The 27,986-nt window shown below is 36.2% G+C and overlaps 1 protein-coding gene across 1 annotated transcript; it reads right to left on the reverse strand.

Annotated features, from left to right (window-relative positions):
* Positions 1–11,739: 11,739 nt before the first annotated feature.
* Positions 11,740–27,978, reverse strand: LOC127420004 (uncharacterized). The gene is made up of 7 exons (XM_051661907.1): positions 27,554–27,978; positions 22,802–22,863; positions 22,084–22,329; positions 15,370–15,504; positions 12,296–12,352; positions 11,994–12,095; positions 11,740–11,829 (listed from the first exon to the last, which is right to left on the reverse strand). The coding sequence occupies exons 1-7, from the start codon at positions 27,675–27,677 to the stop codon at positions 11,755–11,757; spliced, it is 801 nt and encodes a 266-aa protein (XP_051517867.1). The 5' UTR covers positions 27,678–27,978; the 3' UTR covers positions 11,740–11,754.
* Positions 27,979–27,986: the final 8 nt, after the last annotated feature.

Raw genomic sequence — 27,986 nt, forward strand, 5'->3', positions numbered from 1 at the left:
TTGCGCTCCATCTAGCTTTTTTTAGCACAAGAACGTGTTCGGTCTAAACGGCCCATTATGTAACGTAATGTGGTCATGCAATTTTTATTGTACTTAAATTTACTTTTGTCTTATTTTATCATTTGATTGAACTACCAAGAGTTAAGACAATCTTACACAAATTTAAAAATGTTGTTTTTTCCCCGAGATGATAATGGACGTTACCAACAATTATTATGGGCTGTTCACGCTGAATGTGTTTTTGCCTCCATCTGCACTGTTCTTCAGTTGTTTTATATGTAACTATGCGCTAGACGGGCATCTTTGTCCGTTGCACCGTCTCAGCATCTTGCAAAGGAAAGCCGCATTTTTAGATGCCATGTCAAGTTAAAAAGAACTTCAACTTTAAAAAATGTGTGAATCGAGACACCTGCTCTATTCGTTGCGCTGTGTCTGCTTTTTCAGCGCAAGAATGCATTTGGTCTGAACGGCCCCTTATGCAACGTAATGAGTTCATGTTATATTTATTTTACTTAAACTTATTTTAATATTCAAACTACCAAGTGTTATGACATTTTTACACGAAATTGGATTAAAATGCTTTTTAGTGCAAGAATGCGTTAGGTCTGAATGGCCCCTTATGCGACATAATGAGGTCATGTGACAACAATGTAGCATAGTACTGTGTGGAATGTTTATAACTGCATACTGCATACCTTTTCACATACTATTTAAAAAAAAAATAATAGACAGTATATGAGTATGCAGTAAACAGCACGCTAGTATTCCGAACATAGCCATTTGTGCAGTTTACATATAGCATGTCCATGAACTTTTTTTATTCAGCATCAAGATTTTAGGTTCATATTTACTTAAAATAGTTTAAAGGAAAGTCCTGACACTGGTCACCATTTCTTTACATTTTTCACTTTTTAAAAAAATACCTTTCGGCCTTGACTAGTTCATTTAGAAATGGTCCTATGGTGTGACAAATGGATTTATAAAAGTGCAAATATTCCATTTAGTGGATTCCATTTATAACTGTAAAATTAAAAAAATAAATAAAAATAGATAAAATATAGCATGTCCCACTGCAAGGACACTGATTAATCTGCTTCAAATTTCATGTCAACTACCCATATACATATTGCTATTGAGCATTCTTCAGTTTGTTATCTGTTCTGTAATAAAGGGAGGGTCTTGTCTCCTGAAGGTGTTTCTAGTCCTGCCCATTGGACAGATTGTGATAGATGAAGTCTGGTTCCTCTATCAGCCGCTTTATTGTTTTGCCTGTCACACCTTTGAGATGGATTGGCTGGCAAACACGTTTGACTGACAGACCGACAGGTCTCATGGAGGTTTGGTGTGATGGACGATAGTCAACAGGATGTGACGTCTCTTACCCTTGTTCCTCAGGTTCCTGTCTCAGCCTGGTGGGGAACCCTTCACTCTCACTAACCAAATACCACCTTTGTGACCACTAGTATGGGACACAAAGAGAGGTATGGCACACATATTCACTGCATCTTTTAAAGAAGAGGTATGGGTAAATTATGTACTTACAAACTGGATGAAGGAGGAGGTCCAGCACATCGAGAGAGGAACCCATGGAAGATAAAGAGCAGAGAATAAGAGAAGAGATCAAGTCATGCTGATTTATACAGTTGTGTTCAAAAGTTTGCATACTCTGGCAGAAATTGTGACATTTTGGCATTGATTTTGAAAATATGACTGATCATGCAAAAAAACTGTCTTTTATTTAAGGATTGTGATCATATGAAGCCATTTATCATCACATAGTTGTTTCGCTTCTTTTTAAATCATAATGATAACAGAAATCATCCAAATGGCCCTGATCAAAAGTTGACATACCCTTGAATGCTTGGCCTTGTTACAGACACACAAGGTGACACACACAGGTTTAAATGGCAATTAAAGGTTAATTTCCCACACCTGTGGCTTTTTAAATTGCAATTAGTGTCTGTGTATAAATAGTCAATGAGTTTGTTAGCTCTCACGTGGATGCACTGAGCAGGCTAGATACTGATAAAAGAACCGTCAAAAGACCTGCGTAACAAGGTAATGGAACTTTATAAAGATGGAAAAGGATATAAAAAGATATCCAAAGTCTTGAAAATGTCAGTCAGTACTGTTCAATCACTTATTATAAGTGGAAAATTCGGGAATCTCTTGATACCAAGCCAAGGTCAGGTAGACCAAGAAAGATTTCAGCCACAAATGCCAGAAGAATTAGGGATGCAAATAAAAAAAAACAAAGGTAACCTCAGGAGAAATACAGGCTGCTCTGGAAAAAGACGGTGTGGTTGTTTCAAGGAGCACAATACGACGATACTTGAACAAAAATGAGCTGCATAGTCGAGTTGCCAGAAAGAAGCCTTTACTGTGCCAATGCCAAAAATGACAACACCTTGACATGCCTCACAACTTCTGGCACAATGTAATTTGGAGTGACGACACCAAAATAGAGCTTTATGGTCACAACCATAAGCGCTATGTTTGGAGAGGGGTCAACAAGGCCTATAGTGAAAATAATACCATCCCCACTGTGAAGCATGTTGGTGGCTCATTGATGTTTTGGGGGTGTGTGAGCTCTAAAGGCACGGGGAATCTTGTGAAAATTGAAGGCAAGATGAATGCAGCATTTTATCAGAAAATACTGGCAGACAATTTGCATTCTTCTGCACGAAAGCTGCGCATGGGACGCTCTTGGACTTTTAAGCACGGCAATGACCCAAAGCACAAGGCCAAGTTGACCCTCCAGTGGTTACAGCAGAAAAAGGTGAAGGTTCTGGAGTGGCCATCACAGTCTCCTGACCTTAATATCATCGAGCCACTCTGGAAAGATCTCAAACGTGCGGTTCATGCAAGACGACCAAAGACTTTGCATGACCTGGAGGCATTTTGCCAAGACGAATGGGCAGCTATACCACCTGCAAGAATTTGGGGCCTCATAGACAACTATTACAAAAGACTGCACGCTGTCATTGATGCTAAAGGGGGCAATACACAGTATTAAGAACTAAGGGTATGCAGACTTTTGAACAGGGGTCATTTCATTTTTTTCATTGTTGCCATGTTTGTTTTATGATTGTGCCATTCTGTTATAACCTACAGTTGAATATGAATCCCATAAGAAATAAAATAAATGTGTTTTGCCTGCTCACTTATGTTTTCTTTAAAAATGGTACATATATTACCAATTCTCCAAGGGTATGCAAACTTTTGAGCACAACTGTAAAGCATTTTTAAAGATGTTGTGCAGTACAGCAAATTGTTTAAATATATGCACACATATTCTAAAACAATTTAAGGGATAGTTTACACAAAAATGCAAATTATGTCATCATTTACTCACCCTCATGTTGTTCCAAACTGTATGACTTTCTTCAGGGAACACAAAAAGATATGTCAAGCAGAATTAATGGTCCTTTTGTGCTCCACAGAAATAAGAAAGTCATAGGGTTTCGGAACAACATAACGGTGAGTAAATGATGACAGAAGTTTCAATTTTAGGTGAACTAACTCTTTCAGTTAAGCTCAATCGACAGCATTTGTGATATTATGTTGATTACCATGAAAATCTATTTAGACTCATCCCTCCTTTTCTTTAAAAAAAGCAAAAATCTGGCTTACAGTAAAGCACCTACAATGGAAGTGAATGGGGCCACTCTGTAAACATAAGAATACTCACTGTTTTAAAATATAGCCACAAGACATAAACAATATGTGTGTTAACATGATTTTAGTGTGATAAAATCACTTTACTAACCTTTTCTGTGTAAAGTTATATCCAATTTTACAACTTCATTGCCACGATCGCCGTAAATCCTAAAATGTCTATGAAAACGATGATTTAAACAACTTTACAGCTCGAATAATATACAGGTTTTAACAGAATAATTAATATGTGCTTTTATAAAATTATAAGTGTCACATTCCTGTCTTTAAACCCTCCAAAAATTGGCCCCATTCATCATTGTAAGTGCCTCACTTTTAACCTAAATTTCAATCAACATCATGCTACAAATGCATGCAAACTTGCAATGAACCCAGAATATTACTTTAAGAGCAAATAAATAGAAACTTGCGAAAACAGAACATAGTGACTTAACTAGACAGTATAAGGAGGACGAGAAAGACCACTAGCGGCTGAAGTAAATGTAGTAAAAATCCTGCCTTTCATTTAAAAGAACCAATAACCTTTTAGAATAAGAATAAAAATAAAATAAAAAAATAAGTCAGTCCACTGGCAGCCATCTTTGGAATGCTCCCAGGAAGCTATTTCCAGTCATGAAAATGCAGCTCTTATCTTCTTGTTTGGAGAGAGACCGAATTCTCAAAAATGGTTGGTCAAGATTACGATCAAAGAACATGTTTCCAATTGGCATTAAAATCTGACACCACTGGAATCATAAATTGTGCTTCTTTACCTCAGATTACGTTACAAAACTAAATTTTCCAGGCTTGTCTAGCTAATGCGCATGCACGCTCTCGAGTTGATTGGCAGGTAATGTCTGTATCTAAAAGGTGATTGGCTCTTTTACCTGTAAGGCGGGACTTCCTTTCTACATCCGTTGTCTGTTCCAGTTTCTCCCATTAATTTTAGTAGAAGTGGCCCGTCTCTGCGAAATAGTCTCTGACACGTTTCTAAAAATAGAACTTCTTTTAACTTGACACACCATCTAAAAAAACGCAGTGCCCTTGATCCTGGAAAAATAATGAGGTGCAGAGCAAGGGTCAAATATGTTCATCTAGCAAATTTTTACATATAAAACAATCAAAAAACAATGCAGATGTTTTTGCGTTAAAACCTGTTTGATGTGAACGGCCCCTGAAAAATATAGTTTTTTTTTTTTTTTTTGCATGATTTGCGCAATAGAAGTAACATTTATGACAAAAGTTTTCAGATTTTATTGATGTTTTAAAATATACTATTGAAATGCAATATTGAAAAACTGATTTGGAAATTTAGATCTTTCTCCATTCAAATAGATAGTAGCCCTGCGCAGAAATATGCGTACTTCCCTAATGCACAGTATGCAAAAAAGCAATATTTCAAACGAGTAGGATGTCTGAAAACTCACGTATTCATGATATAGTAGGCAAACTACAACTGGATTACCAACTGTATCTACTTAGATTCTGAAGGACGCAACCAGTGGACACTTTGATATCCCATATGACTTCCTACACAGTCGAGAAGTTCTTCATCGAGCTATACTTGTATACCTATTGAATATACATAGCTACACAAGGGCATTACCAAGTGAACTAACTTGTCTTAAAAGGACATTGCTTGACTTGAACAGGTGGCTTTCTATTGACACTTATCTGTCTTCCACTCGTTGGCGGACAGAAACCAAGCAGTCTTACTCGAGTGGCTCAAAGGAAAGAATGTTTATGTTGCATCTAGATTGTGACTGTTTATTTATGGGCTTTACCACAAGAGCTTCAGTTGGAATTTTCCCCAAAAGAGCTTCCAACGTGTGAAAGCAAAACAGAGATAATGCACGTTGTGTCGGGTTACGGGCTCAGGGTGATGTGTAACTTTAGTTACTGAGGGACTAAAGGCAAAGCTTAACTACTTAAACTTAAGACTTAGACAATGGACAAACCAGAAAAGATCTAGACACATCCAAGAGAGCAAAAAATGAGCATCCACAAGAGCTCAAAGGCAAAAAGCCTGGGAACGAAGACTGAGAACAAGGGTTGTCAACTGATCAAACAATTTAATTGAATGAATTATGTGATATGTAGACTAATTAATCAAATAAATCACATTAATCTATTTTTGCTGAGAAAAGCCCCTAAATAAAGGTAATTCATAGGCATTTTTGTGGCAGTTGAGTAAACCATTGAATAGACAAGTGCTTATATTAATATAATATTTTTGAGACATATCATTTACATGTATAAATAACATACATTTATTTTAATTCCACTTCATTGACCATAAGCGTTTCAATGGCCTACAATCCACAGCAATACATTTTGTGGTGGCCGTTCACACAGAAGACATTCTTGCGTTCCGTGTGCACTATTTTTTAATTGTTGATCTATGTGTATATGCGTCCTGAAAAAAAGCCTTTAGCCTTTGCAAAGCATTTTGCACCATAAAACTGAAGACATCATAAAAACTCAAGACCCCGGTATTTTGTTCCATTCTGTTGCGTTCCGTCCAGCTGTTTCTGAACGCAATAACAAATTCTCTGGTTTGGTTATATGCGTTGCCTGTAGGTCAGGGGGCATGCACTACTTGTGTTATTTTTTTAACACCCCCTGCTTAAAAGAGCAGCTTATCCATTCATTTCCATGCTGTCCTAGATTGGCTTAGAGTGCAGTCACTTATACCTTTGCATGGTGAAATTCCTCAAGCATTGAAGGGTGGGCAGATGTTGAGTGCAAACTGCCAAGCAGCCTCTTTTTAATGCTGCACTTTATACTCTAGGAGAGTGAAGTTAAAAAGAAACGTCACTAAAATTATATCCTTTTCTATTGTGAATATTTAGTTTAGCTGTTTACGAAGCACCGCCCACACAGAAGTCACTGCTAAACCAAGCAACTTCCTATTGGTCAATGCCGCGAATTCACCTGTCGAAGTTCACCAAACTTGAACTCCACGCGAAATCTGCGAAGGGGAAAATCTTCAACAATTGCATGGGTCCCATTGAGATGACTGTATTTCGCCCAACAGAATTTCGCATTCAAAGGTAAATGTGACCGCATTAGTCAACGCGGTGAATTCGCCTGTCAAAGTTCACCAAACTTGAACTCCACGTGAAATCTGCAAGAGGTAAAATCTTCGCCACCTGAAGTCCATCGTGCTAAATAAACAATCGTGGATTTTAGGGGAATTCACCTGTCAAAGTTCACCAAACTTGAACTCCACGCAAAATCCGTGAGGAGAAATTCTTTGCCACCAGAAGTCCATCGTGTGAAACTAACGATCATGCAGATTCCCATTGAGATGACTGTATTTTGCCCATGGAATTTCGCCATACAAAGGTAAATGTGACCGCACTTTTAGAGATGCTTTGGTGCTGGTTTTGGTTTGGTAAAGCTGGCCAATCAGTAAGGTTTTTCTGGTAATGCTGGTTAACCAACGAAGTCTTGGTTAAGCTAGTAAAAAGCCTTGCTGGAAGCAGCGATGCCGGGATTTTTTTAGCAGCGATGCAATTTTTTTAATAATAAATTATACTAAAATAACAGGTTTAATTATCAGCCCTACTGATAATCCCTTGAAAACTTGGGCTGCTAAACGCAAGCACAGTCGCCTTGTACCAACCCAGGAAAAGGTGTTGGTCTGCCCGCAGTGACTTCACTTGCTTGGCATGCTGTCTTGGGTCAAGAAGGGGGGCATCAAAGCCACCTGGGGGTCCGACTTACCACCTTCCTGGGGACACAACCATGATTGTTCTCCAATTAATCCCAGCCGGCTCTATTACTTTTAGATTATCTTTAAGTGGTTGAAGTCTTTGAGGTGAGCCCTAATCTCTCTTGCACTTCAATGACCGCTGTTGTATCTTGTCTGCGCGGGGAAGGCAAAGGGCTTAGGGGTTCTTAGAAGGTGGTCCAACACAGGACAGTGTGAGAACTCCGGCCCAGGCAGGGACCACAAACACTGGCTCAAAGCTCTTAAGCGCACAGGGGGGACAAATAAAAGGATTTGAGCTTGTTTTGGGGAGCAGAAGAGCTAAAAAGCTATCTTTCATAATCCTTCTGAAAATAAGCCTTTGAAATGCATGATTGGGGTAGAGCTTTACTCCTTGCTCTCTGCTGCACCTGAGTACGAGAGAGGGAGCTGTGGAAAGTGAGCAACTTTGTGAGAATCAGCGATGTGGATCTCTAATGCTTTTCAAAATGCAATGTCATGTACGATGCTAACAAGCTTTTCTCCAGACTGGTGAAGATTCACATTTGCCATGACGGGTTCAATGATCATGACTATTGATCTGAAACATTATGATGGAAAAGGAAACAGACAAAATTCAACTTACCCCCTTTTAGAAGTCACAGTCAAAGTCAGGAGAATGTTTTTTATATATATAAAAAAAAGAAAAGAGACAAATTCCATTAATTAACAAGAAAAACAAAAAACACAGTAAAAGTTAAAATAATGTAAAAACTGAGGCCAACTTTCACAAACTAAAATTAATATTTGTATGTTGCCTTGATCCTGCCACAGTATAAAAAAATCTAAAAAGTTAATTCTGACTTTATATCTCACAATTACGACTTTATTTCTTGCAATTGCAAGATAAAGTCACAATTGCTGGATATAAAGTTGCAGTTGTGTAATATAAATCACAATTGTGAGATATAAAGTCACAAATGCGATATTTAAAGTTGCAATTGCGAGATATTAAATATTAGTCACATGATAAAGTCACACTGCATGATATGAACTTGCGATTGCAAGATAAAATCATAATTGCGAGATATAAAGTTGCAATTGCAAGAGTTACATTTACATTTATGCATTTGGCAGATGCTTTTATCCAAAGTGACTTATAGTGCCCTGATTACAGGGACAATCCCCCTGGAGCAACCTGGAGTTAAGTGCCTTGCTCAAGGACACAATGGTGGTGGCTGTGGGGATTGAACCTTCTGCTTACCAGTTCAGTGCTTTAGTCCACTACACCACCACCACTCCATAGAGTTAAAGTTGCACTTGCGAGATATGAAATATCAATCCCATGACATAAACTCACAATTGTGAGATAAACAGTCACAATCACGTTACTCGTACTCGACATAAACTCGTAATTGCATGATATAAACTCACAATTGCATGATATAAAGTCATAGTTGTGAGATCTAAAGTTGCAACTGCAAGATATAAAGTCACAATTGCAAGATATAAACTTGCAATTTCATGATATAAACTCGCAATTGTGAGATATAAAGTCATAGTTGTAAGATATAAAGTTGCAATTGCGAGATATGAAATATCATGATATAAAGTCACAATTGCGAGATATAGTCAAAATTGCGAGATATCTACTCATAATTGCATGATATAAAGTTTTAGCTGTGAGATATAAAGTTGCAATTGCGAGATATAAAGTCATAGTTGTGAGGTATAAAGTTGCAATTGTAAGATATAGTCAAAATTGCGAGATTAACAGTTGCAATTGCGAGATATGAAATATCAATCGCATGATATAAAGTTGCAATTGCGAGACATAAACTCGCAATTGCATGATATAAACTAGCAATTGCATGATATAAAGTCAGTTGTGAGATATAAAGTTGCAGTTGCCAAATATATTCAAAATTTTGAGATTTAAAGTTTCAATTGTGAGATATGAAATATCATGATATAAAGTCACAATTGCGAGATATAGTCAAAATTGAAAGATATATACTCGTAATTGCATGATATAAAGTCATAGCTGTGAGATATAAAGTTGCAATTGCGAGATATAAAGTCACAATTGCAAGATATATAGTCACAATTGCGAGATATAAACTCGCAATTGCATGATATATACTAGCAGTTGCATGATATAAAGTCAGTTGTGAGATATAAACTTGCAATTGCTAGATATAGTAAAAATTTTGAGATTTAAAGTTGCAGTTGTGAGATATACACTCACAATTGTGAGATATAAAGTCACAATTACGAAACAAACTCGCAATTGCATGATATAAACTCGCTATTGTGAGATAAAGTCATAAATGTGAAATATAAAGTTGCAATTGCCAGATTAGTAAAATTTCAAATTTTAAAGTTGCAATTGTGAGATATGCAATATCAATTGCACGATATAAAGTCACAATTGCGTGACATAAAGTCACAATTGCGTTATATATTCACAATTGCGTGATATAAAGTCACAATTGTGAGATATAAAGTTGCAATTGCCAAATATAGTAAAAATGTTGAGATATAAAGTTGCAATTTTGAGATATGAAATATCATGATATAAAGTCACAATTGCGAGATATAGTCACAACTGTGAGATATATACTCGTAATTGCATGATATAAAGTCATAGCTGTGAGATATAAAGTTGCAATTGCGAGATATAAAGTCACAATTGCGAGACAAACTCACAGTTGCATGATATATACTAGCAGTTGCATGATATATACTAGCAGTTGCACGATATAAAGTCAGTTGTGAGATATAAAGTTGCAATTGCCAGATATAGTCAAAATTAAAGTTGCAATTGTGAGATATACAGTCACAATTGTGAGATATAAAGTCACAATTACGAAACAAACTTGCAATTGCATGAAATAAACTTGCTATTGTAAGATAAAATCATAAATGTGAAATATAAATTTGCAATTGCCAGATTAGTAAAATTTTGAATTTTAAAGTTGCAATTGCGAGATATGCAATATCAATTGCACGATATAAAGTCACAATTGCGTGACATATAGTCACAATTGCGTGATATAAAGTCACAATCGTGAGATATAAAGTTGCAATTGTCAAATATAGTAAAAATGTTGAGATATAAAGTTGCAATTGTCAAATATATTAAACATTTTGAGATTTAAAGTTGCAATTGCGAGATATGTGAGACAATTACGAAACAAACTCGCAATTGCATGATATAAACTCGCTATTGTGAGATAAATTCATAAATGTGAAATATAAAGTTGCAATTGCCAGATTAGTAAAATTTTGAATTTTAAAGTTGCAGTTGCGAGATATGCAATATCAATTGCACGATATAAAGTCACAATTGTGTGACATAGAGTCACAATTGCATGATATAGTCACAATTGCGTGATATAAAGTCACAATTGTGAGATATAAAGTTGCAATTGTCAAATATAGTAAAAATGTTGAGATATAAAGTTGCAATTGTCAAATATAGTAAAAATGTTGAGATTTAAAGTTGCAATTGCGAGATATGGGAGACAATTACGAAACAAACTCCCAATTGCATGATATAAACTCGCTATTGTGAGATAAAGTCATAAATGTGAAATATAAAGTTGCAATTGCCAGATTAGGAAAATTTTGAATTTTAAAGTTGCAATTGCGAGATATGCAATATCAATTGCACGATATAAAGTCACAATTGCGTGACATAAAGTCACAATTGCGTGATATAGTCACAATTGCGTGATATAAAGTCACAATTGTGAGATATAAAGTTGCAATTGCCAAATATAGTAAAAATGTTGAGATATAAAGTTGCAATTGTCAAATATAGTAAAAATGTTGAGATTTAAAGTTGCAATTGCGAGATATGTGAGACAATTACGAAACAAACTCGCAATTGCATGATATAAACTCGCTATTGTGAGATAAAGTCATAAATGTGAAATATAAAGTTGCAATTGCCAGATTAGTAAAATTTTGAATTTTAAAGTTGCAATTGCATGATATAAAATCATAGTTGTGAGATATAAAGTCAGAATTACCTCTTTTATATTTTAATTCTGTAGCAAGATCCAGCTTCAATTTATTCTTAAGGAGAAAATTAAACCTATTTTAGGACATCATTAGGTTTTTTATTATTGTGACATTATTTTAATATATGCACATTTTCCTTGCACAGACTCATTACTGTAATGTGTCAGTATTGCTTACTGTTTTAATGCAATGTTTTTTAAACCATTCCCATTATTTTCAATGGTAAAATAATAGTAGTAATAATAATATTTACAAAATTACTAAATAGGCGACTGTATACAGTAAATGTATATATCATAGTATATCATAGTTTTCTCTTCTGATTTTTAGGGTGAAATGTGACTTGGAAATGTGCTTGCCATGTTTGCTGAGGTTCACTCATTTAGTGGTTTTGAATAAATGTAAGTGCAGTGTTGTGTGAACGGATGCAAACTTACTGAGGTAAAATCCTGTTTTGTCCCAAACATGTGAAGAAAGAAAAACACACACACAAATTATTTAAACTGCACCCATTATTTGAGAGACGCATATCCTAATCTCTACATCGATGCACTGAGAAGAGATAGACACTTCCTTACACAGGAGAGCACTCATGATGTAATGTTCTCCTCACCTTTTTATTGGCCAGAGAAGAGTCCTGTTTCAACAGCTGAGTGAGGTGAGACAGTTTGCCACCTGCTGCTGAGAAAATCCATTCTTTCTCAATAGGTTCCAGCTATAGCAAAATAATCAAGTAACAAATACCAAGATACCACAGTTAATATAGTATCAATAACTGTAGTAACTATGTATTTTGCCATTTGTTTAGAAAGGGTTGGTTAAGCCGGAAAGACCATATTACACCCTGAATGCGTGTTTTCTGTCTGCATGAATTATGATATCACCATAATTCAGATTCGGATTACTGATACTCACAGCCACTGCAGTGGGTCCCAAACTGCTTTCACATTCCTCATCCTGCTCTGATTCACTCTGGGAAAGAAACAGAATATCAATGTTATGACTCACGAATCACCTGTTAGTGTCACCTGCAACTTTGTGGGTAATTTGTAAAGAGTCAGTGTGAAACTGTAGAGTTACAGCAGTAGCAAAAATAATCTGATATGTGTGTGTAGGCATCTGTGATGCGTTTCCTCTTCCTGTTTTGTAGTAGCGGTATGAGCAAAGGGAAACCCAGTACTGTCAAGAATGAAAGAACCTCGGTTGCAAATAAACAAAGTAGACAGACCACAAAGTTGTCAGTGTGCACACAGACACACACTTTCTTAGCTATTTAAATGAGGACATAACCTAGACTTCTTTTGTTTTTTATATAAAGCTACTTTTAAAGCCTACAGACTAACCCTAACCCTATAAGAAAACGTTTTGCATTTTTAGAATAAAACAACAACAACAACAACAACAACAACAACAACAACAACAACAACAACAACAACAACAGCAGCATTATTTACTTAATTATTATTAATTTTTGGGTCATTGACATATAAAGTTGTCCGAAATGATAAAAGTTAGAAATCTTTAGAAAATCTAGATTAAAACACAAGTGTCAAGTTCATAGAATGTATTCTTTGTGTCTATAAAAAAAAAAAAAAAAAAAAAAAAAAAAATAATAGCATTTTTGAATTATTAGTGTCACCTTCAAGGTATTAAAATACTTACCTTGCTCTATGAATACATGTTAAAGTACACAACTTAATCATCATTTTTAAAAATGTTTTTAAACATATTAATTTGTATTAATACGTTAAGACTTTGATTTGGTGGACAAAACATTTTTCAAATATTACTAATATTTTAACTTTGACTTTCACTAAGTTTCACTGCTTATTTTTAAAGAAATAATACTAAAATATTATTCCAAACTACTTATGCCAACATTTCCTTTTCTTTTTTTTAATTTAAGCTTATAATGAAGCTTTTTATTTTATTTATTTTTTACTGTCTCTGGACGACTGACCACTTTCCATTTTTTAATTTAAGCCCCAGAAAAAAGATCAAAATGACTTTGAACTCTTAAACTGAAAACATGTTCATCTAGTAAAGGTGCATTCACGTAATTGTTTCCTGTGAATTGTGTTTTTATTATATAAAAAATATAAAAAAATGAGCACCATATTACTGACCCATTTATATTTGAGGACCTCCAAGGTTTTGTAAGATCTAGCTACCTTCTCCTCAAATTATAGCTAATCCCACACACAAATATCCACAGTAAGCCCAATAAACATGTACAGAAATCAACAAACACAGGAAACTGACAAAATACCTCTGTTTATTAGTACGTAGACTTAAATGAAAACCTAACACAAAACTTCCACTCAGATAATCGCTTTAGGAGCAATGTTTACCACTAAAACAAGACAAAAAGCTCTTGAAATCGCTCAGCAAAATGAGAGAACGGTAAACTCTGAGGATAATTTCACCAATTTGCCCTCTTTACGAGTCATTCAAGCAGCAAATTGTTTAAAACCTCTCAGAGGTGAACGATTAGTTCCAACGAGCACCAAATTGCTCTAACTATGTCTTTTGTTTTGATATATTACACCGTTTTACAAGAAGCAACCAGCTTTGTGAGCCAAAGTGATGGCCAATTTCTCTTTATACACCAAAGTGTCAGTCACTTTGATTAATGTGAGAGGAAAATGCAGCCGTTTGGTCATTTTTGCAAAACATGTGATGCCTAATTGTTCTCGGGACAACGAGAGACACAGTGAAATCACAAATTATCTGTCATATAGAATACACTTGCGGTAAGAGCAATATTTATTTACCTGTGCTTAAACAGGAACCAAGCCAGGCATATTTCCTCTTGAAACCAGAATTAAAAAGTCTGAATGTAACCGAGCAGGTGAGTGACTGAATAATTACAAGCAAAATTATAATTTTTTTCTTCCAATCAATAAAAGTACACTATGGCAAAGGAAATCGTTGACTGGCCGACAGCCAATAATAACACAGTCACGAATAGAGGGTAACAATGGGTCACAATGAAAAAAGACTGCATTGTAAAATATTTAAAAGACACCATTTTATGGAGATTATTTCAGCTTCAATGCACCATATGAATTATTCTTATGAGCGACTAGTCAGTTTTGCCTGGGTTCATGGAAAGAGCTTTGAGGTGTAAAGAGCTTTCAAGTGTGAATCTCTTCCTCTTAAACAGTTTGCAAGTGGTAACATTTGATGCAAATGTCAACATCTAAAATCTCTAATAGCAAAATAGAATCTGATTAAAAATTATACGTTTTAAATATAAATATATATTCACATAGTTGTATCATTTATATAGCTAACGCCCTTTCTCTCGAAATATATATTTTATTTTTATAGCACTTACATAATACATATTGTTTCAAACACCTTTGGGAAAAAGCTGGAGGAAGCATAATATAATATAATATAATATAATATAATATAATATAATATAATATAATATAATATTTAAATAAATAAAAATAGTTTTAGAAGTTAAAAGTTAAAAAATCAAATCAAATTTGTCCAACATTTTGGCTTGTCCTTAACTAGTTGCATCTCAGATTGATCTGCACACAAATGTTCAGAGGGCACAGATGATCATTTTCTCTATAAAGAGATGGAGCATGTTGCTGCTTTGCACAACAAAAGAGGCCCCTTTTCAAATGTAAATGAATGTTTCTTTCATGCTGTTACCACTAAAATATTTTCTCTCAAATCCAGCTAGTTATTTTGGCGCCACCTGTTGGCCAGAACTGGTATTATTGGCCAAAACTAGCCAGAATATATATTTCTTTCTTTCTTTCTTTCTTAAAATAACAACAATTAATAATAATAATAATAATAACAATAATAATTATTATTATTATTAATTTGTTGATGTGTGCAAGCTTTTAGACTTCTAACTAAAAGACACTTGTTCTAAATCATTCTAGTGTGATCAATTCAAAAACAAAACATGGTAAAAAACAAAAAAAAACAAATAAAAGGTACTGAAGGTACTTGACTCTAACCTTTGACCCTGAGTCTTTATTGAGGTCATGTTCTCGGTCTGATGCTGACAGTTCCTCCGTCAGAGCCTCCAGTTTCTCGGTCAGAGCCTCCAGTTTCTCCGCAGCAGTTGGTAGTAAGGGGGTGCAGTCTGCCTCCTAACAGTAGAAAGCAAAAGTTACACTTTGCCAAGATCACTTAGTAAGGAACACTTCACTGCACTGGAGTCAGCAGTCTCTGACTAATTAAAGGTAGAGTTCTCTGCAAAAATGAAAATTCTGTCATTATTTACTTACTCTTATGTTGTTCCAAACCCATCTGCTGTTGTGCTATTTTTTTACTTGGAACACATGCTACAGTAAACACTATTAAGGATCATAAAAGTTGTCCATATGACTTGTGCACTACATTCAAAGTCTCCTGAAACCATATGGTATCTTTGTGTGAGGAACAAAAGGAAAATGAATTTGCCTTTTGAATAGTCGTGACAGATATGACGTCACTGACGCCAAGTTTGAACTAAACACAGTGTGCCAGTTTGCATATGTGGAATGTGGAATCTGATTTGTTAGCTCAGGCGGAGGGGAACATTATCAGAAAATAATAAATAAATCACAGTTTTCATGGAGCCTGACCACTATGATCACATAGTGACCATTTTATATCATCGCAAAGGATCTCAGCTTTCAAATGACTAGAATGAGCTTCTAGTCCACTCAGAGGCTGAAATATATTCAATGAAACAACAAGGGTGGTGCTTGAACTGAAAATTAGACTGAATGTCTATGGATGAGCACATCTGCGAGGGCTAAAATGCATTACAGCACCCCCTACATTTCAGATATGTATAAGTGATAGAGAAAAAAAAAAAAAATTCTAGTGCTTTCTGCCACTTAGTGGAATAAAATGAGACTTTTCAAAGGGAGGTTGAATGAACAGAACCAGAATGACACATTTACAAAGTTAGGACAACAAAAACAAAAAAGGTATATATATATATATATATATATATATATATATATATATATATATATATATATATATAAATCTGTTTATCATAAGACTATAAACACATACAATATTTATGTACAGTTGTTTTAACTAATTGTAGTTTTAAAGGGAACTATTTCTTTAACAGGTTTGTGTTTCTCAGTTCAGTTCAAACAAATGGACTATCTTTAATATACCACTCCTTTCTCTTCTGAGATTAAGACCACCAAACTATAGAAAGACAAGTATATATACTTCCATTCCGTGTCTATTTTTTGTTTTGGCAGTTTCATCAGACACATTTTCAGTGTGGCTAAAATATGAATGCTGACAGGAAATTCACACTATTGTGTGTTGAACTCTTTGTGCTGATGTCTGGGTTGTTGTGAGGGTGAAAAGTGTCACTTATGAATTAGAAGAAAACATTAAAGATGACTATACATATTACAGGGTTATATTATGTTTATAATGTCCTTTAAGAGAGTTTCACCACTTTCAAGCTGAATTCACCATGAAATGAGAAAACGATTACAGAGATCCATTTATTAATAAAAACAAAAGTTAGTGGTGCCTGTCTGTACAAAATTCACCGGGATGATGCTGGGGTGGTTGCTGGGGAATTCTGATTGGTTGCTAGGGTGTTCTGGGTGGTTGCTAGTTACCTTTTCTAATAAAAACAAAGTGAATGGTGTTGCCATTCAAAAGTCACTGCCACGATGCTAGGGTGTTCTGGGTGGTTGCTAGGTGGTTGTTGGGGAATTTTGAGTGGTAGTTAGGGTGTCCTGGATGGTTGCTAGAGTGTTTCTGAGCAGTAGCTAGGGTGTTCTGGCTGGTTGCTAGGGTGTTCTGGCTGGTTGCTAGGGTGTTTCTGGGTGGTTGCTAGGATGTTCTGGGTGGTTGCCAGGTGGTTGCTGGGGATTTTGAGTGGTAGCTAGTGTTTTGTGGCTGGTTTATAGGGTGTTTCTGAGTAGAAGCTAGGGTGTACTGGCTGGTTTCTATGGTGTTCTGTGTGGGTACTTGATGTTTTTGGGGAATTCTGAGTGGTAGCTAGGGTGTTCTGGCTGGTTGCTATGGAGGTCTGGGTGGTTGCTAGATGTTGTTGAGGAATTCTGAGTGGTAGCTATGGTATTAGTGCTGGTTGCTATGGAGTTCTGGGTGGTTGCTAGGATGTTCTTGGTGGTTGCTGGTGCTTGCTATTACCATGTTCTGGGTGGTTGCTAAGTGGTTGCTGGGGAATTCTGAGTTGTAGCTAGGGTGTTCTGGCTGGTTGCTAGGATGTACTGAGTTGTAGCTAGGGTGTTCTGTCTGGTTGCTATGGTGTTCTCTCTTTCTGCTAGGGAGTTCTGGGTGGTTGACAGGGTGTTCTGTCTGGTTGCTAGGGCATTCTGGGTGGTTGCTAGGGTGTTCTGGATGGTTGATTGGGCATTTGGGGTGGTTACTAGGGCATTCAGGGTGGTTGCTAGGGCATTCTGGATGGTTGTTAGGTGCTTGTTTGTTGGCCTAAGTCAATCCTCAAGTCTCTGATATTCTGGTCACTAGATATGACTTGGGTCCCTCCTTCAATGTAAGTGTATGATATTTTTTTCACACATTTATGGTCTGCCACATAAGTCACCTCTCCTCAACAAGTTACATGATTTTAGGTACTAATCACATTCGTAGCACAAACAATGTGGGACAAGTTACGTACATAAATGTAATCCTTACATTCAGCGGTTTGCTGAAATCCCTCAAAGTTTGAAGAATAGTGAAAGTAATTCTTGCCTTGGCAGGCACTACAAATGAGGTGTGAAGCTTTGTGCAATTCTTAACTTATTCACACAGTAACACTTTTGTGCACTGACTGTGCAAACATGCTTTTTGTAAGGCTGCTACAAAAAGATGCAAACAACACTAGCTTATATGATCCAAAGATGCTTTAAGGCTTCAAAGATAAGTGAAGATTATCTTGAAAGCAAGCAAAATGGCAAATAATCATTCCAAATGAACATTTATATGCCCTATATATTCTCTCTCGCCTGAAGTCTTAAGATGGGGTTCAAAATTACGTTTATAACAGCTGAAGTCCTACAGCTAAAGATAAGGCAATGGAAATGTTGTGTTATCTGCTTTGAGTCTGTTGTTTTTTGACAAGCTTACTCTTATCACCAGCTGCTTCTTTAATCCAGCTAAAGGCTTCAGCAAATATTCTGAGAAAAAACACTGGACTTTGTGTAATATCCAGGAAAATTATTAATAGGTTATTTCTAGAAAGTCATCTCACAAGAGATTTTTCAATACAGCTACAAGTCTATTCTTTAGCTTATGTGAATACTCTGTGCTGGTTTAAAAGAGAGTATGACACATATTTAAACATTAAGAACTTCAAACTTTGGACCAGTGTTATACAGAGCACAGCTTTGAACATGTTAAATGGAATAATGTCACACAGGAGTTTATCATACACAACAACATTGCTGAAATACTGTGGTCAAATTACTCAGATTCCTCTTTAGTTCTTCTTGTTACTTATTCTCTGTTATGGATTTTTTAGTTCAGTGAGAAGACACTAAGATGTGTCATGTATGACAACATGGAAAACTCTGCCAAACTCTAACACAACTGATCAAAACACTGTCAACATTGCATTTGTAGCATTTACCTTTAGGAGGCATTTAATAACTAGTTTGGATTTTCTAAAGAGAATATATATCAGAATGTTAAACATTCTATCAATGCAAGTGAGATTAATTAATTACTGAAGTTTAATACAAATGGTTAAGAGATAAGAACAAAGCCTCAACCAAAACGTTTTAGGAGTATACAGTGCTGTTTTGCAAGTATTATACTAACTCTATTATGACTAGGGATAGGAATCATCAGTAATTTAACGATTCTGGTTCTGATTCTGATGCCTCTTAATGATACTGATTGCTTAGCGGTCCCATTAATGATATGTTGGCAAATTATGAGATCATTTCAGATTTCAACTGATATAGCAGCTGATATAGCTGATATAACAAATCAGAGATCAATTTAACATTGTGTGACCCAGTGTCCACATGAGTGGACGTTGTATTTTGGCTTTGCTATATGTAACGCATACTTTAAATTAATTTAAACCAACTGAATACTATTCACAAGACTCTAGACTGTCATTTAAGGGTTAAACTTCTGGCGCACAGAGTCACGTGACACTAAAACATGACATAGATTTCCGTGAATCGCAACAAAAGTGCCTCTGGCAAGAAACCTCTACGTTTTTTCATTGAAACCTGTTTGGGTGTAAGGAGTACCATCTCTAGTTTCATTTCATATGCTGCTTTAAAAACTTCAGCACATCAGCACGATAATAAACATGATGTCCACATATGTGGACTTTGGGACATTATTCCCTCTAAAGTTGAAAAAACATGTTAGTTCTTTGGAATAACTTTCAACATTAACACATCTTTGGGTTATTTTGCTTCATTTTAATATAAATGTAGTTATATTTCATTTTGTTATCACTGTACAATACGGTTCTATTCATTAATATCAATAAATGCAATCCTATTGACCTGTTTCATGTGATGTCACTGTATGACCGGACCGCCATGTTTGTGACAAAATTTTTGTTTCTATTTATGAATCTTGAAAAGGTGATACTACTGTTTAATTACCAGAGTCAAAATGTAATTAAATAAAGTTTTACTTTTTAAGTGACAACACTTAATTCGCCAAAGACAAGCAGTGATGATGGGGGAGAGCAGGGATAAAAACACTTGTGGGTCTCTGCGCATTTAGTCAGACATGTCAGTTATCTGTACATGTGACCATTATATTTATAACACCATCGATTCGGATACAATTAAACTGGAAATGCATATAGGATGATTTTATTCATAACACCCAGACTGTATAAAGATATGCGATAACTGTAACAGGTTGTAATGAATAAAAAATCACTATAATGTGATTATATAGTATATATTTAATGTGTATATACTAATGTTAGTCAATAAACAACACATCATAAAAATATGAAGCAAAGACTTTATTCAAACTGCCAAACTGTAATGTAAACATATTTGTCATATTCACTAATATGCCTAGGCTTTTTGTCTATTCATGAGTTAAATCAAATTTGGCAATATTTGTGCTGACCTCAGACCTGTATACACCTTTCCTGGGTCTTGGCATGGATCAAAAAAAAAAGTCTCCCCAATTTGGCATGCCCAGTTCCCAATGCGCTCTAAGTCCTCGTGGTGGCGTAGTGACTCGCCTCAATCCGGGTGGCGGGGGATGAATCCCAGTTGCCTCTGAGAGTGTCAATCCGCGCATCTTATCACGTGGCTTGTTGAGCGCATTACCGTGGAGACATAGTGCATGTGGAGGCTTCACGCTATTCTCCGCAGCATCCATGCACAACTCACCACGCGCCCCACCGAGAGCGAACCACATTATAATGACCACGAGGAGGTTACCCCATGTGACTCTACCCTCCCTAGCAACCGGGCCAATTTGGTTGCTTAGGAGACCTGACTGGAGTCACTCAGCACGCCATGGATTCGAACTTGCGACTCCAGGGGTGGTAGTCAGCGTCTTTACTCGCTGAGCTACCCAGGCCCCCGATCAAAATCATTTTTTTGAGGTTTATCTTGATATCGTTTTACGGGCGTTTTTCCATTCACCGCCATTGTTTCCTCCCGCTGATGGTCACAAATATGGTGGCTGTGGGTCAATATTCACTGGGTATTTTCACTTTGAGAATCAATAGGTTCATCCAAAAGCTGAAAAATGTTCTTTCAGAGGCTTTATATGGGGTTAGGATGAAAATAAGGTGCATTTCGAACTGTTCTGAGACCAGTGCAGACAGACAGCACACTGGAGGTTAAGTCATTCACTAAATAGGGAGCAAGGGAGCACCCTATAGCTCTCTATGCAGCTAAGTACATTCACTCCTAAAATCCAACCAAACGTTCAGTTTCGCTGCAGATGATGTTTGGACCTCTCAACATGTTGGGCAGACATGGGACAATGATAATCAGTACATAGATTCAGAATTTATAATGTATAATTTTATTTTAACATGGATGGCAGTGATTGGATGATGCTGGCCATTTGAATCAATTAATTATGCTAATTTCTGATGTAATGTCTGTAACGTCTCACAAACATGAATAGCCAACAATCCTAGAAACATAATCAACAATTTGATGAAAATAATCTGACTTTCTATAGCTTGGTATTATATATTAAAATTAAAATTTGTAAAACTTAGTCCCGCTGTCCACATACTATGTGGACATCAACTTTTAGGAAAACTATTTGCTCTAGATTATTTATTTATTTTTAATTTAAAAAAAATTTTTTTGTTTATTAGGTGCTACTAGTTACAAATCAAAAAGGGAAATGGAAAATGCATACAGCAGTCACGCTTGGGTCTTAAGAGGTTAATACATATCTTGCAAAAGCAATTTTAGAGGCATAAATGCAATCCAATAATTGGTCCTGCTGTTACTGTAAACAACAAGGCAGCACTGACACTGAATATTGCTGCAGGAAACAATGTCAGAGTATTATAGGATGGAGTATTCTGTCCGCATCGGCAGAAAAACGCATGTTCAAGAACTGTTAACGGAACCCGAAAATCATGAAAAGCATATGGTTCCAGTATTTTTTAAAACATGGAGACTTGTTTCCTCATTCTCATTTCCCAACCTAATTATATCTCTATCTGCTATGATAATTAATACAACTGAAATTGTACTTTAATAGTCACTCACATCATGTGTATGGGTCAGTTCTGGGACCTCTGTGACTGTGATTATGGGCCCTGTGCACCAGGCCACCTGTGCTGGCTTCTGTTTTGGAGTCACGTTCATTGGATGAGGGTTCTGCACTGGGTTTAAAACCCGGAGCTCATTCTGAAGAGTTTGATGAACCTTTTTGCTTGATTCTCCTTCCTTTCCATGACCAGACTCTTGCATCAATTGTCTATACTTCTTCTTAAGGACGAGGTATTTCTCTCCCTGAAATCACAACATGCTTCTGTAAAGAACATCATTTGGGTAAATCATGACCGATTTTTCACTTGTTGGGTCAACTATCACTTTTACAAAATCATATAGCCATAATAGTGTTTTGTCAATACATGCATACGTGGCTGAATAATAATAGATCACTGTTTGAAACAAACAGATCATATATTCCCTAAGGGGATCTCAGACAAGAAAAGCATGTACAAGACAATGTTCTAAGCATCTTAGGGTGTGGTGATTTGTATTAATGTGAGAAAATGAGGACAATCCTTGTCACAGAGTAAATAATGAATCACTGTGGGAAAAGAGTCCTGTGTGACTATGCTCCAGCGACAGGGAATAAAATGTGATTATATTATAAACGCACAAAGCGGTAATGATTATTTAATGACACTGAGGGAAGATTTAATAAGTTTAAATGGTGCAGTAATGATCACATGAATACGACAACAGATTTACTCACATTCTCCGATTTCACCACCGCAATACGGTCAATGATGAGTTTAAACTCTTCTCTGTATTTGGCTGGGGAGAAGAAAAAAAAAAGACTGTTGTAAGTTCGAAGCTGGCAAAGCATAGTTTTTCCAACATGCTTTGGAAACATTGAGAGAAAGATTACTCATACAATATGACCTTGCATTAGTTAGAAAAGAAGAAAATATTAGAAGAAAATTCAAAACATTTCACCTGACTCTTCATTTCAACAATGTTCACGCTGCTCTTTTTCGGCCAAAATTCTGTTCTCAACTGTAGCTCGCAAATCTCATTCGCATTTTTCTGCATATTTAAACTTGGCATATCACGATCGGTTATGAGTTTAACTAAGCACATGCATGAAAGAGATTTTCAGTGAATAATGTCTTACATTTCGGTCTATTCCTCATACAAACCTATCGTATGGCTTCAAAAGATTTGGAACGTATCACACAAGTTGTTTGGACTATTTTTATGCGGCTTTTTATGCTGTTCAATAGGCCATCGTCACTGTATGCATTCGTTGTAACGAAAAGATCAGCATGAACATTCTTCAAAATATTTCCTTTTGTGTTTCACTGAAAAACGAAAGTCATACAAGTTTGGAACGACATGAGTGCGAGTAAATAATGACAGAATTAGCATTTTTGTGGAAACTATCCCTTAAAGTACAACTTTTCCTGACTTGTGATGGGCATTACACTTTGAACGCTTGTTTATTCATTGATATGGTCTGTCTACATGTTATTGAGCTGTAAGATTAGGTTCTGTCCAAAGTTGTGTACAAAGCATGCACAATGATTCCAGGCCTGTGGGAGTTTGGGATGTTACGCAACATTACTTCAGCACAGGCTGACTGCATCACAGAGGAGGGAACAGAAACTGTAGGTGACTCGAATTACCAAGCCAGAATGAAAAATGAATAGATGACAGACAGGGAGGAGACCTACGCAAACAAATCCTGCAATTGTGCATTGTTCATATCATTCGCAATTTCATCGGCCTTTATCAGATATGGTTAGTAGTTTTGGTTAGTATCAAGTGACTTTTTGGTCCCTATCCTGTTTATTTTCGCAGCTTGCTTATGGAGAAAAAACTATAACCCTACAGCTTAGAGCAATTGTACTAGAGCATACTGTATACTGGCAGATTGTCATGGTAACATCACAGCATTTTTTGAACCCTCTATTCACCCACAATTTTAATAAATGACGAAAAACAGGCAGTTTTTTCATTTTTTATCAATTAAAAAACACAAAACAATTGCTTTTCACTTTTACAAAGTGACACAGACTCTGTTTTATCCAGTCCTCATTTATTTTCTGTTATGTGATTGGATTATTTGGTTACCTAGGCAACAAACACGAGCAATGGTTGCTTTTGAAGCACACTGTTGAAGGTCAACATGTTAGGCTTATTATGAAGTATTTAAATACCACATAGTCAGTTTCAAAAAATTGACTGTGCTTCTTTAAACTGTTTTAGATTCATAAAATACATGTGAATACATTCATACACATGAACATAGTCTAATACATATGTTTTCCAAAATGGAATACATATTTTGCTATGAATAGTTATGAGTGAATTATTCAGTCACATGACTGAGGCAAAGTCACAAGACTTATTTGACACGAAACTGGGAATTTATTCGATAAACATGTTTCCAGTTATGTGCAAGTCTTCTTATCGAATAAAAAAATAAATCCGCCTCAAATGAGCATATAGGTTTTTATGAGCATTTTGATCTTAGTGTTGCCATCCAGCAATTTTTATACAATATCCCAAAATTCGTATATAATCACGATTAATCGTATCATTTTTTTTTTTTAGTTAATCGCAATTAATCACAGATTTTGAAAGTGCTGAAATTTGACACTATATATACTTCTTGTCAAAATGGATTTATTTAAATCCTAGGAAATAAAACAATATGTAGCAATATTACGCTTTATTAATATTTTCCAAACAAAGTCTTCCACAATATGAAGATAGAAATGCACTAAAATAGCACCAATTCAAGTAACATTAAACGTTTCCCTAAATAGTCTAAGCAGGAGTTTAAATAATTGAAAGAACTAATCCACACATAGGTTGCATATTCATTGCAATGGGCATTAAATCTCTTAAACTCTCATCCTCCACAATATTAATTTGCCATTAGACTGGGGCTATCCGCTTTTCATGATTCGCGCCAGGGCGTCGAGCCCCGCTTTGAACTCACCATGAAAAGCACTTGCAAACATACACGTCGCATTCTGCGTTTTGGTGATAGGGTTAGGGTTAGGGTTAGGGTTAGGTTAGTTGACTTGACGTGCTTCTGTAGTAATTAAAATGCACCTTACATAGGCTGAATAACACTTGATTTCTATCAGAAGTCCCATCTGGGCTTGTTTTGTACAACAAATAGTGCAAAGAGGTCCTTTCTCCATCATTTTATCACTGACAAGGAAGCACTGTCAGAGATTCTTTTATTTTATTACTAAGATTACAACCTCTATCATAGGAGAGAGCGTAACGGTCAACTAGCGTGTTCTGACAGTACCGCCATTGAATGTCTATGGGACCGCTGTGTTATGCTATTTTATGTTAAGCTTGTGGGCTCTCCTTGGTAGAAGAGCTCTGGCACTGTTGTGTGTCACTGAGTTCAGAATTCCAAACTATCATACTACTCTTACTATTTCTACCATAGACAGATATGGCAGAAGTAGTATGAGCTGTATGGGTAGTATGCAGTTTCAAACTCAGCCTGTCTGTTTGTGTCGTGTGCGGCAGTGTAATGACTTCAGGTGGACACATTACAAAGGTTCTGCCCTTCACACCAGTGTTTATGCTGGTCAATGCGTTAATCGTGATTAAGAAAAATTAACACATTAGACTTTTTAAATTAATCGCGTGTATTAACACATTAATTCTGACAGTACTAATAAAAATACATGGATGGAAAGCCAACTTCTGTTTCAAAAATTGAGACTGCCCCACTGTTGTGGTGCAATTTCCAACACACTTGAAAAATCAAGGTAAATATTACTTTTGGGGGTCATTTCCAATCAAGCTGTAATTTTGCCAAATTATGCACAAAATAAGGAAAATATTACTTAATTGTGTGTATAATTCAGGATACATAAAATGTTAGTGATTAAATTAGTCTTAGCAAGACAAAGGACTCTGTTATTCTATTTCAAAAATGTTAGAAATGTCATTTCTATCACCTTCATTTCCAACACAAAACAGAATTTGAGATGTGATGGAAATGACACTGTGATGGGAATGTTAAAAAGCTAGAACCAGTCAACTGGATTATGCAAACTGGCATTTATACTGTTTACCATCTGGCTAACAATATATCAGGGCTTGGGTCTTGGACCTTTTAAATACCCCACAAAACCTTTCCGTTTTCCTGCCAGGGGAAAAAGACACAGAGAGGATGACATTGCAACATAGCATCCACAACAACAGGAAACCTTAAAGGAAGTCACCACTTAAAAATTGTAGCTGGCAGAATTCCTGACTTGGTACTACAAGGTAAACAGTTTAGATTTCTATTCTTATTTATTACTCTATACTGGATAACTGCATGGCAACTGCATGGGGACTCTGAAGTCACCATGTTCCCACACAGAAAATAGCATCTGCCTGAGATCCCATCAAAACTGCTACCCTAAAAAGGACTGGAATCATAATAACCGCAGAATTAGAGCATGGCATGCATGCTGTTGTGGTAACCGTATACGAATAATTATGATAATTGGTCAGCAGTGTCAGATGGTAACAGATGCAACCAGATTTTGAAACCTCTGTACACAATATAGCACCACTGCTGGATTGAGTATTATAAGCCATTATGGATAATTATTTCATTTATTTACATTTGACACATGCATGTGGGATTAAATGCAACATCATATAATTTAATTACAATTTCAGTAGCTTGTGAGATCATTGTGTGTATTATTCGGCCCACTTTGCTGCAACCTGCAGACTTTTTCGCAGTAATATTTATAAGTTCATACACAGAACATTAGTGGTCGGCCAATATGGTCTATCACTACAAAACATAATAAATATGAGAGCCACTTTGAGACATCAAAGAATTGTCCAGCATCAGATGCACATTCAGCATCTGTCAAAATAAGGAACTAGCTGTCAATCAAACTGTAATCAATGAACGCACCAATGGCACTGCCAGTTCTATCTTGAAATCCACTGTCATGGCTTGGGAATGTGGGGCCCTTCCTGAGGGAGCACATAAAAGACAGAATTCCATGTGTAATTCTATCTGTTGGTAGAACTTTCTAATCTAAAGCAGCTGTTTGCCACATTTAGTATAGAGGTTTACTAAGCTAAAGCTAAAGCTAAAGCACAGCAGTGTTAGGAAATTTAGTTTTTTACAAATAAATACTGATATTATGATGGGAAATGTGTTAAAATAGCTGAACCTTTAGGGGCCATTCATAACGAACACGTACTTGCGCAAAAATGCGAGACGGGTTGTAACCGAAAACCATTGGCGGGAAAAAAGCACGGGTGTGCACAAAAATGCTTCCAGCGTGAACGGCCCCTTAGAGAGGCGTCTCGAGGTCCCCTGCGTTTCATTCCGTTACGTCTAGCTATTACTGGACGTGAAACCGCGTCCTGTGTGAACGCCCCTAATGTTGTCGCGTCGCGTAAGGAGCTTGCAGTGTGAACAGTGTAAGTAATGCGAACGCATATAAGAAATGTCATATTCTCGTTTACTCACCACGTAGTTGCAAATCGCTATGGTTTATGAAATGCTTATAGGTTTTGGACAAATCTGAATTTTTGACTTTTCCTCCAGAAGAATAGATATAATCCAGTAGAGACGCTTCACTGATGTCGCCCATAGCTGACAGGGAGCCGAAAGTAAAATGTAATTTTTCAAAGAAATATGCGCTAAAGTGATGGCTTTTCCTCAAAGATGCTGAAACATAGCTCAGCTAATTACATATGAGAAAAGAACTCCACCCAAATCCGCAGACAGAGCCTCCTACAAGTTAACCCTTTGTGCTCTGGAGCCTGTACAAGAGAGAATAAAATATAGTAAATAAATTAGTCTGTCATTTATAGTGAAAGATCTGCCATCAAAGGGTTTAACAGTCTACATAAACCAAAAATGTTGCTTTTAAACTCAAACAAAAAGCTATACTGTACCA

The sequence above is a fragment of the Myxocyprinus asiaticus genome, chromosome 29 (genome assembly GCF_019703515.2).
Source record: "Myxocyprinus asiaticus isolate MX2 ecotype Aquarium Trade chromosome 29, UBuf_Myxa_2, whole genome shotgun sequence".
NCBI classification, from domain to species: Eukaryota; Metazoa; Chordata; class Actinopteri; order Cypriniformes; family Catostomidae; genus Myxocyprinus; species Myxocyprinus asiaticus.